Below are 12477 nucleotides of genomic sequence, written 5' to 3'. Positions count from 1 at the left end.
AAAAGTCCAGAATTTTAAATTGTAAAACTCAAAACTTGTTTAATTTATAATTAAAAACTGTCAATTTAAATAATAATAATTTTAAAGATTTAAAATAAAAATAAAAATTAAAAGTTTGAACGTTCTTTTGTATTATATAGTTTTTCGAATATTTCCAATTGATGACTCATTATTTAATGTCAATAAAATTTTTATTGCAATTTTGAATAATTTTTTTTAGGAAAAATTCATTTTCAAGGATTTAAAATGAAATTAATTCGATAGTAAAGACGAAAATTCTTCAGTTTTGACCAGTAAAATTGACAGAACTTATTTGATTAAAATTTGAGATAAAAAATTTAATTTTTGACATTACCAGGAGTAATCCATCCTTCATCATCATCATCCTCGTCACTATTTTCTTCCTCAGCCTCATTTCCGGAATCATATGCCAAACCTTCTTCGGGATTTACGGGACGGAGAATATCGTCCACATTGTAACTTTCCTCTGAATCTTCCCCTTCGCATTTCAATTTTTCAAACTTAACAGACAAATCGGCATCATTATTTTCTAAATCAGAAGTCGCCGTGTCATAATTCGACTCTGAGGAACTTTCGCTAAATTCATCAGCGGGAGGTTCTTCCTCATTTGGTTCCTCATCGGTAAAATCAGCTGCCTCTAGTCTTCCGGTACGTTTCAATTTCTCGAGTAACCTTTCTACTTCCGCAGCTCTTCTACTCAATCTTTTCACGCATTCCTCTTCACTCTTGTAAAATTAAAATTTCATTTTTCATTTCATGCAGGGCAAAAAAAAAAAACAAGTTTTTTCTATCATAAAAAATGGATTTTTAATAAAATCCTTGAATTTTAAACAAAAAGTTTTTATCATAAAAGCTGAATTTTCAACCTGGAAAAATCAATTTCAAAACAAAAAGTGTCATAATTTATATTTTATTAAAAAAAGATAAAATTTGTACAAAAAAAAAGATTTTTAAAACCAACAAGACGAATTCTAAACAAAGATTTTTCACTCAAGACAAAAAAATAAGCCAAAAGAAGAACTTTCTATACAAAAATTGAACTTTTTTCTTTTTTCCCAAAAAAGGAGAATTTTCAACTAAAAAAGAACAATATTAAAAAATCAGTTAATTGTAAATCATCAAAATTACCGAATTTTTAACTGTACAACTTAAAACTTCTTTAATTTACAATTATAACATTGACAAATTTTTAATTTTTTTAAAGATTTTTAAAACCAACAAGACGAATTCTAAACAAAGATTTTTCACTCAAGACAAAAAAATAAGCCAAAAGAAGAACTTTCTATACAAAAATTGAACTTTTTTCTTTTTTCCCAAAAAAGGAGAATTTTCAACTAAAAAAGAACAATATTAAAAAATCAGTTAATTGTAAATCATCAAAATTACCGAATTTTTAACTGTACAACTTAAAACTTCTTTAATTTACAATTATAACATTGACAAATTTTTAAATTTTTTTTAAGATTTTTAAAACCAACAAGACGAATTCTAAACAAAGATTTTTCACTCAAGACAAAAAAATAAGCCAAAAGAAGAACTTTCTATACAAAAATTGAACTTTTTTCTTTTTTCCCAAAAAAGGAGAATTTTCAACTAAAAAAGAACAATATTAAAAAATCAGTTAATTCTAAATCATCAAAATTACCGAATTTTTCACTGTACAACTTAAAACTTCTATAATTTACAATTATAACATTGAAAAATAAAAATTAATAATAATTTTGAAGATTCACAATTCAAAGTGCTAAAATTTTTTCGAGTTGCAATTGAAAATTAAATAATTTTCAAACTTCTCGTCTTCCTCTTTTTCCCCCTAAAATTAACATTTTATTTTACATTTCATTCAAATTTTCTCTACAAAAATTGAATTTTCAACGAAAAATATGAATTTTTAACAAATAATCCATTTTTCACGAAAAACGATGCATTTTTACCTAACAAAAACGAAATTTCAAACGCAAAATTTTTTTTTTTTACTAAAAAAGGAACATTTTTAACTAAAAGAGATGAAATTTTAAATTAATATTCATCCAAAAAAGATTTCAGTTGACTTTTCAGTACTAAATTATGAATTTTAAGCTAAAAATAATCTCCTTGGTACAAAATTAAACTATTTTGTTGATCCATAATTCAACTATATTGTTGGAAATGTACGTACTTTTTTGAATATTTGTATTTTTTACAGAAATCTAATCTTTTTGGATAAAAATGCAACGGTTTGCTTAAATTCTACTGTTTTTGACTTAAACTTTTTTTAAATTTAGTTAAAATATTAACTATTGCATTTAAAAAAATATATTTTTCATTGAAAATTCATGTTTTTAGGTTGAAAATTAAACTTAATTATTGAAAAATGTTTTTTGTTTTCTTTTAGACATTAATTTTTTTATCTGAAAATTTTACAATTTGGTTGAAAATTCCATTGTTTCATTGTCACTTGCTAGAAAATTCAACTCTTTTCTAAACTGTTCTAAATAAAAAATTCAACTGTTTGGTAAATAAGTTGAATTGTTTTAAAGAAAAATCGTTTTTTTTTGTTTTGTTAAAAATTAATTTTTGGTAATAAAAATATAAGAATTTTCATTTATGGTTAACATTGAACTTTTTTAGTTAAATTCAACTGTTTTTTATTTGAAACAAAAATATTTTTCAGTTGAAATAATATTTTTCATTAAAATTCTTGTTTTCAGGTTGAAAATTAAATTTAATTATTGAAAACTGTTTTTTTTTTTGTTTTAGGAATTAATTTTTTTATCTGAAAATTTTACAATTTGGTTGAAAATTCCATTGTTTAGTTGTCACTTGCTGCAAAATATAAGTCTTTTGTAGACTGTTCTAAATTAAAAATTGAATTATTTTTTGGGTGAAATATCAAATATTAACTTTTTTTACTAAAATCCGCCTTTTTTGTTAATATTTAATTTTTTTCAACTGCTGTAAATTCAAAATCAAATCTTGCATTGTTAAAATATTACATTTTTCGTTCAAAATTCATCTGTTGTGATATAAAAAAAATGTTGGACTGAAAATTCTTTTTCAAAAGGTTTAAATTAGAAATTTAAGCCTTTCATGGTTAAAATATCATTTTTTCATGTTAAAAATTAAACTAAATTATTGAAAACTGTTTTTTTTTTTTTAATTGAAAATCAATTTTTTAACTTTAAATTTAACAATTTGCTTGAAAATTCATATTTTCGGATTGAAAGTTCATCTGTTTGGTGAATAATTTAAATTGTTTTACAGAAAATTCGTTTGTTTTTTTGTTTAGTTAAAAATTAATTTTTGATAATAAAAATATAAGAATTTCAATTTTTAGTTAAATTCAACCGTTTTTTATTTGAAACAAAAATATTTTTCAGTTGAAATTATACTTGTCATTGAAAATTCTTGCTTTCAGGTTGAAAATTAAACTTAATGATTGAAAACTGTTTTTTTTTCTGTTAGAAATTAATTTTGTGAACTGAAAATTGAATGGTTTGATTAAAAATTGCCATTTTTCTTAAGACTTTATATTTTCGGGTTGATAATTTAACTATTTTTTCAGAAAATCCGTCTTGTTGTTAAAAAAATTCAACAATTTAATAGACAATTCAATTGTTTGGTGAATAATTGAATTTTTTAAATAGAAAATTCGTGTTTTTTGTTTGTTAAAAATTAACTTTTTGTAATAAAAATCTAACTATTGCATTTTTGGTTCTAATACAACTTTTTTGGTTAAATAAACTGTTTTTAATTTGAAACAAAAATATTTGTTAGCTGAAAAATTAACTATTATATTTTTAGTTAAAAAATTCATGTTTTCAGGTCGAAAATTAAACCACATTGTTGAAAACTGTTTTTAAAAATTTTTTAACTAAAAATTAAAAAATTTCCTAGAAAATTCAACGGTTTGGTTGGAAATTTGCCTTTCTTGTTGAAAATTCATAATTTTCGGATATTTCAAGTGATTTCGAAGATAAAATTTCAAATGTAAAACATCAAAATTACAGAATTTTTAATTGCAAAACTTAAAATCTGTTTAATTTACTAAAATTTAATTAATTTTGGATGTTTACAGATTAAAATTATGTAATTTTGAACATTCTTTTGCATTATGTAGTTGAATTTCGAAAATATACAATGAAAAATTCTTCATTTTCATATATTTGGAATTATTCTCTTTTTTTTTATTTATTCTTTCTTCTCTTTCAATTATTCTCTTCATTATTTAATGTCTATAATAGAATTTCATGAAATTTCGAATTATTTTTTGGAATAGTTAAATTTTTCAGATTTAAAATCAAATTAATTCGATAATTTAGAGGAAATTTCTTAAATTCTTAACATTAAAAACGACAGCACTGATTTTATTTATATAATTTATTTCATTTTTTAGTAAAAATGAATTTTTTTGGGTTAAATTCCACTGATTTCGATGTGAAACAAAAATATTTGTTAGTCAAAATATTACCCATTATATTTTTTATGAAAAATTCATGTTTTCAAGTCGAAAATTAAACTAAATTGTTGTAAACTGTTTTTTATTTAATTATTTCACGATAATTATGACTTTATAAACTTACTTTTTTGGGTAGATAAAAACCAGCGAGACATTTTGGATGATTTGGTTGTGCCTCGGGATCGTTGATTGTTTTAACTATTTCCGGAACAGTTTTTAAATGATCGGTTCCTACTTTTTCCTTTTCAAGTTGATAAGTCAATGCTATCACTTTTATATCAGTGGCAGAAAGACTTGGATAGTCTCCAGTCTTTTTTGCAAAATCTGTCACTGTAAATAAATATTCAGAGCTTATAATAAATACTAACAAAATCTTATTTTCAGATATCATTTATATTTTAGCGGGCCGACCTAAATTTAATATTTTTAAAATTAATTCAGTAAAATCATCAAATTTAAAAGTCAAACATTTTCTATCCGGAAACTTTCAAATTGAAGAAATTTCAAATGTTAATCAACAGAATTGGAAAATTTTTAATTGTAAAACTTAAAAATTGCGTAATTTTTAATTCCATATTTTAAAGATTAAAAAAACCTTCATTGATTTACGATTGAAAGTTGGACAATTTGACAAATTACAATAAAAAAAATTCTTGAACTTTAAAAATGTTGAATTGAAAATTTTTCAATTTTTAAGATTAAGATTTGAGGTAATTTTTTACCTTAAAAATTCTTTAACTTTAAAGATTTGCAACTGAAGATCCTTCAATTTTTAATTTGTGTAATTTAATATGCTTTATTTAAATTTTTTTATATTTCAGTTTTAGAGATTTTTGAATATTTACAATGGAGCATTTTTCAATTTTAAAGATTTGCAGTAGAATCCTTCAATTTTTAATGCGTATAATTTAAAATGATACAATTTTTAATGTATTTTAATTGTTACATTTGAAAGATATATGAATAAAAATTCTTAGGTTTTGATATTTTTGAGAAAAAAAAAATTAGTTTTTAATTCTAAATCGTCCAAATTGAAGAAATATAGAATTTAAAATTATTCAATTCACAAGAATAATTTATATTTTATTTATATTAATTGAAATTTTCTATTTTAAACAGTTAAGTTATAAATTTTTAAACCATTTGTAAATTGCAAATGCTTCAATTGCAAATTTTGAAAACTCAAAAATGTAGAATTCAAGATTTATTAATTTTAAATGTTTATAGTTTAAAATAATGTAATTTTTAACCCTTTTTTTAATACGTGTTATAATTATAAAACTTAAAATTTACAACATATTAATTGTAAGTTTCTAAAATTAAAAACGGTTCTATTTAAAAAATTTACTATTGAAAGTTATACAATTTTGAAGAGTTAAAATTAAAAATTCTTGCATTTTGAAAATACAGAATTGAAAATTATTTTATTTTCCAGATTTATATTTTAAGGGTATGTAATTTAGAATGTTTTTGCGATTTGCAATTTCAAATTCTTGAATTTTAACAATTTACCATTGCAGATTTATTAATTTGGAATGTTTATAATTAAAAATCATGTAATTTTTTACTTATTTTTTAAATATATAGTTCAATTTTTAAGATTAAGAATGGAAAATTCTTTACTTTCAAAAATTTGTATTTAATGATCAATATTTTTATAATTAAATGTGATTTATTTGTAATGATTTTTTTAATAATTAAATTTTGAAGCCTTACAATTGTAAACTTAAATTTTTTTAATGTATAAATAAAAATTCTCTAATTTAGATAATTTTAAAATCCAAAAATCACGAATTTCCCATACTAAATCTTCCAAATTAAAGAAATTTCAAATGTTAATCATTAAAATTACAGAATTTTTAATGGTAAAACTTAAAACTTGTATAAATTTTCATTGCATATTTTCAGATTTTAAAAAATCTTTTATTTTAAAATTTACAATTCAAATTTCTACAATTTTGAAGTTATAATTGACAATTCTTGAGTTTTGAAAATACAGAATTGAAAATTATTCAATTTTTAAGACTTGAGTTATTATATTATATTTATAATATAACATAACATATATTTTATAAAATTTTGAATATTTTACAAATGTTGCGATTGAAAATTCTTCAATTTTTAAGACCTGAATTGAATACTAATTAATTCGAAAAGTTTATAGTTTTAAATTGTGTAGTTTTGAAAATTAAAAAAATATGTAGTTCAAGTTTGAAGATTTACAGTGAAAACTCTTTAATTTAAAAAATTTGGATTTGGAGATTCTTTAATCTGTAATGTACATAACTTAAAATAATTAATTTTTACTATTTTCTGTTTGCAATAATTCAACTTTCAAGATTTACAATTTAAATCTCTTCAATTTTAAACATGTATGAATACAAATTCTTCAAATTTGATGATTTTTAAGATCAAAATTAAATTGTTTTTAAATCTAAATCTTCGAAATTATAAATTTTTTAAAGGAAATCGTCAAAATAACAGAATTTCTAATTTTAAAACTTAAGACCTACATAATTTTTATTATAAATTTGCATGATTAAAAATTCTTCTATTTTAAGGATTTACAATTCAAAGTTATAGAATTTCAGAGTTATATTTGAAAATTCTTGAATTTCGAAAATACAGAATTTAAAAATATTCCTTTTTTAATATTAGGATTATTATATTATATTTATGATATATTTTATAAAATATGGAAAGTTTTCCAAATTTTACAAATAAAAATTCTTCAATTTTCAGGATTTACAATTCAAAATTATAGAATTTCAAAGAGTAATATTTGAAAATTCGTGAATTTAAAAATATTCCATATGTATTTCAATTTTCAAGATTTAAAGTGAAAGTTGTTTAATTTAAAAATTTTGGATTTGGAGACCCTCTACTTCAATATTATTCATTTTCAATATTTGTTTTGTAGAATTCAATTTTGAAGATTTTTAATAATAAAACTTAAAACTTCGATAAATTTTAATGGTATATTCTCAAAATTATAAACCCTTTAATTTTAAAGATTTACAATTCAAAGTTCTACAATTTTAAGGAATTATTATTGACCATTCTTGGATTTTAAAAATACAGAATAAAAAACCTTTAATTTTTGAAATTAGGATTATTATATTACATTTATTTATAATATAAAAATATATTTCGTAAAGTTTTTAATGTTTTTCAAACTTTACGATTGAAAATTATTTAATTGTAAAGACTTGCAATTTTAAATTCTTCAATTTTTAAGATTTGCAATTGAATATTCATTAATTCGGAATGTTTATAGTTTTGAACATTTAAAAAAAATGTAGTTTAAATTAGAGTTTAAGTGGAAATTCTTCAAATTAAAACATTTGGATATCCTTTAATTTTAAAGATTAAAAATTTAGAGCTCTACAATTTTGAAGATTTATTACTAACAAATCTTGATTATATTTATAATGATATATATTTTATAAAATTTTGAATGTTTTTTAAACTTTAAGATCGAAACTTCTTCAATTTTAAAGGCTTGAAATTTTAAATTCTTCAATTTTTAAGATTTGCAATTGAATATTCATTAATTTAAAATGTTTATAGTTCTGAATATTAAGAAAAAATGTAGTTCAATTTTTAAGAATTAAAGTGGAAATCCTTCAATTTAAAAAATGTGGATTTATAGATTCTCTAATTTCTAATATTCATAAATTAAAATCATTCATTTTGAATTTTTTTTTAATAATGCAATTTTGAAGATTTTTAATTGTAAAATTTAAAACTTGGATGAATTTTAATTGTATATTCTCAAAATTAAAAACTCTTTAATTTTAACGATTTACAATTCAAAGTTCTACAATTTCGAAGAATTATTCACAATTCTTGAATTTTAAAAATAGAGAATTAAAAAAATATATAATTTTTAATATTAGGATTATTATATTATATGTATTTATAATATTTATTTTATAAAATTTGGAGCTTTTTTCAAACCTAGCAATTGGAAATTCTTCAATTATTAAGATTTGAATTTGAATATTAATTAATTTACAATTGAATATTCACTAATTTGGAGGTTTACAGTTTTAGATAATGTAGTTTTGAAAATTAAAAAAAAAACATGTAGTTCAATTTTGAAGATGTACAATGAAAATTCTTCAATTTAAAAGACTTGGATTTGGTGATTCTCTAATTTCTAATGTTCATAACTCAAAATCATTTATTTTGAATTTTTTTGTAATCATTCAATTTTGAAGATATTTAATTATAAAACTTCAAAATGAATACATTTTAATTGTATATTTTCAAAATTAAAAACTCTTCAATTTAAAAGATTTATTGTGGACAATTCTTGAATTTTTAAAATACAGAATAAAAAATTATTTAATTCTTAAGATTAGGATTATTATATTGCATTTATAATATAATATATTTTATAAAATTTACAATGTTTTCCAAATTTTACAATTAAGACTTCTTCAATTTTTAATATTTTCCAGTGAATATTCATTAATTAAAAACATTCGGATTTGGATATAATCTTATTTCTAATTTACCTCATTTAAAATCATTCGTTTTGCATTTTTTTCGTAATAAATTAATTTTGAAGATTTTTAATTGTAAAAGTTAAAACTTGGATAAATTTTAATTGTATATTTTAAACAGTAAAAACTATTTAACTTTAAAGATTTAAAATATAAAGTTCAACAATTTTGAACATTTATTGTTGAAATTCTTGAATTTAAAAAAAAAAACAGAATTAAAAAAAATTATAATTCATATTGCATTTTTTTTCGTAATAATTCAATTTTGAAGATTTTTAATTGTCAAACTTAAAACATGGATATACACTTATTTGTATATTTTCAAAATTAAAAACTTCAATTTTAAGCATTTACAATTCAAAGTTATAGAATTTTAAAGAGTTATAATTGAAATTTCGAAAATACTGACCTTAAAAATATTTAATTTTTAAGATCATTTTTTGATGCTTTACAGGGGAAATTCTGTAATTTACAAAATATGAATTTAGAGATACTTTAATTTTTTAAATTACACAACTTCAAATCATTCATTTTGAATATTTTTTGTAGCAATGCAATTTTGAAGATTTTCATTTGTGAAATTTTAAACTTGGATAAATTTTAATTGTATATTTTTAGAAACTATTTAATTTTAAAGATTTAAAATTCAAAGCTCAACAATTTTGAACATTTATTGTTGACAATTCTTGAATTTTAAAAATACAGAATTAAAAATATATATAATTTTTAAGATTAGGGTTATTATATTATATGTATTTATAATATAAATATATATTTCATAAAATTTTGATGTTTTTCAAACTTTAAGATCGAAACCTTTCCAATTTTAAAGACTTGCAATTTTTAATTCATCAATTTCTAAGATTTGTAATTAAATACTCATTAATTCAGAACTTTTATAGTTTTGAACATTTAAAAAATTTTTATTTTTGAACATTTAAAAAAATTTTAGTTCAAATTTGAAGATTTAAAGTGGAAATTTTTTAATTTAAAAAATTTGGATTTAGAGATCGTCTAATTTCAATTTTCAATTTAATTTCAATTCAATTTTGAAGATTTTTAATTATAAAACTTAAAACTTGCATAATTTTTGATAGTATAGTTTTCAAAATTGAAAACTCTTTAATTTTAAAGATTTAGTATTGACAATTCTTTAATTTTTAAAATACAAAATAAAAAAATATTTAATTTTTAAGATTAAGATTATTATATTACATTTATGATATAATAGATTTTATAAAATTAAGAATGTTTTCCAAATTTTACAATTAAAAATTATCCAATTTTTAATATTTTCCAGTGAATATTCATTAATTGAAAGCACTCGGATCTGGAGATACTCTCATTTCTAATTTACCTAATTTAAAATCCTTCATTTTGCTTTTTTTTCGTAACAAATTAATTTTTAAGATTTTTAATTGTCAAACTTAAAACTTGGATAAACTTTAATTGTATATTTTCAAAATAAAAAATTTCAATTGTAAGGATTTACAATTTAAAGTTACAGAATTTTTAAGAGTTATAATTGAAAATTCTTAAATTTCGAAAATACTAATTTTAAAAATATTCAATTTTTAAGATCATTTTTTGAAGCTTTACAGTGGAAATTCTGTAATTTACAGAATTTGAATTTAGAGATACTTTAATTTTTTAAATTACACAACTTTTGATTATTTTTTGTAGTAATTCAATTTTAAAGATTTTTATTTGCAAAATTTAAAACTTGGATAAATTTTAATTGTAAATTTTTAACAATAGAAACTATTTAATTTTAAAGATTTAAAATTCAAAGTTCAACAATTTTGAAAATTTATTTTTGACAATTCTTGAATTTTAAAAACACAGAATTAAAAATATATATAATTTTTAAGATTAGGGTTATTATATTAAATGTATTTATAATATAAATATATATTTCATAAAATTTTGATGTTTTTCAAACTTTAAGATAGAAACCTTTCCAATTTTAAAGACTTGCAATTTTTAATTTATCGATTTTTAAGATTTGTAATTAAATACTCATTAATTCAGAACGTTTATAGTTTTGAACATTTAAAAAAAATTTAGTTCAAATTTGAAGATTTAAAGTGGAAATGTTTTAATTAAAAAAATTTGGATTTAGAGATCCTCTAATTTGAATTTTCAATTTAATTTCAATTCAATTTTGAAGATTTTTAATTATAAAACTTAAAACTTGCATAATTTTTGATTGTATAGTTTTCAAAATTAAAAACTCTTTAATTTTAAAGATTTATTATTGAGAATTCTTTAATTTTTAAAATACAATTAAAAATTATCTGATTTTTAATATTTTCCAGTGAAAATTCATTAATTTAAAACACTCGGATCTGGAGATACTCTCATTTCTAATTTGCCTAATTTAAAATCCTTCATTTTGCTTTTTTTTCGTAACAAATTAATTTTTAAGATTTTTAATTGTCAAACTTAAAACTTGGATAAACTTTAATTATATATTTTCAAAATTAAAAACTTCAATTTTAAAGATTTACAATTCAAAGTTATAGAATTTTAAACAGTTATAATTGAAAATTATTAAATTTCGAAAATACAAAATTTGAATTTAGAGATACTTTAATTTTTTAAATTACACAACTTTTTATTATTTTTTGTAGTAATTCATTTTTGAAGATTTTTATTTGTGAAATTTAAAACTTGGAAAAATTTTAATTGTATATTTTTAAAAGTAAAAACATTTTAATTTTAAGGATTTAAAACTCAAAGTTCAACAATTCTGAACATTTATTGTTGACAATTCTTGAATTTTACAAATACAGAATTTAAAAAAATATATAATTTTTAAGATTAGGGTTATTATATTATATGTATTTATAATATAAATATATATTTCATAAAATTTTGATGTTTTTCAAACATTAAGATCAAAACCTCTCCCATTTTTAAGATTTGCAATTGAATACTCATTAATTCAGAATGTTTATAGTTTTGAAAATTTAAAAAAAATTTAGTTCAAATTTAAAGATTTAAAGTGGAAATTTTTAATTTAAAAAATTTGGATTTAGAGATCCTCTAATTTGAATTTTCAATTTAATTTCAATTCAATTTTGAAGATTTTTCATTATAAAACTTAAAACTTGCATCATTTTTGATAGTACAGTTTTCAAAATTAAAAAATCTTTAATTTTAAAGATTTATTAATGACAATTCTTTCATTTTGAAAATACAGAATAAAAAAATATTTCAGTTTTAAGATTAAGATTATTATATTACATTTATGATATAATAGATAAATTATATTTAAATATATTTAAAGTGTAAATTATAATTAAAACTTGGATAAACTTTAATTGTATATTTTCAAAATTAAAAACTTCAATTTTAAGTATTTACAATTTAAAGTTATAGAATTTTAAAGAATTATAATTTAAAATTCTTAAATTTCGAAAATACTGAATTTAAAAATATTCAATTTTTAAGATAATTTTCGAAGCTTTACAGGGGAAATTCTGTAATTTACAAAATTTGAAT

The 12477-nt window shown here is 19.2% G+C and overlaps 1 protein-coding gene across 1 annotated transcript in view; it reads right to left on the bottom strand.

The window, feature by feature from the left end:
- The window catches only part of LOC117182235 (RNA-binding protein NOB1), a 29521-nt gene that overhangs the window by 14657 nt on the left and 2387 nt on the right, over nucleotides 1–12477 (bottom strand). Inside the window, exons 3-4 of the mRNA XM_033375328.1 lie at nucleotides 4584–4789; nucleotides 356–746 (exon numbers count right to left, since the gene is read on the bottom strand). Coding sequence (XP_033231219.1) covers nucleotides 356–746; nucleotides 4584–4789 — 597 coding nt within the window. The remainder of the gene's footprint in view (nucleotides 1–355; nucleotides 747–4583; nucleotides 4790–12477) is intronic.

This window comes from Belonocnema kinseyi, chromosome 10, assembly GCF_010883055.1.
Source record: "Belonocnema kinseyi isolate 2016_QV_RU_SX_M_011 chromosome 10, B_treatae_v1, whole genome shotgun sequence".
Taxonomy (NCBI): domain Eukaryota; kingdom Metazoa; phylum Arthropoda; class Insecta; order Hymenoptera; family Cynipidae; genus Belonocnema; species Belonocnema kinseyi.
This window is presented reverse-complemented; position numbering and strand designations above follow the sequence as displayed.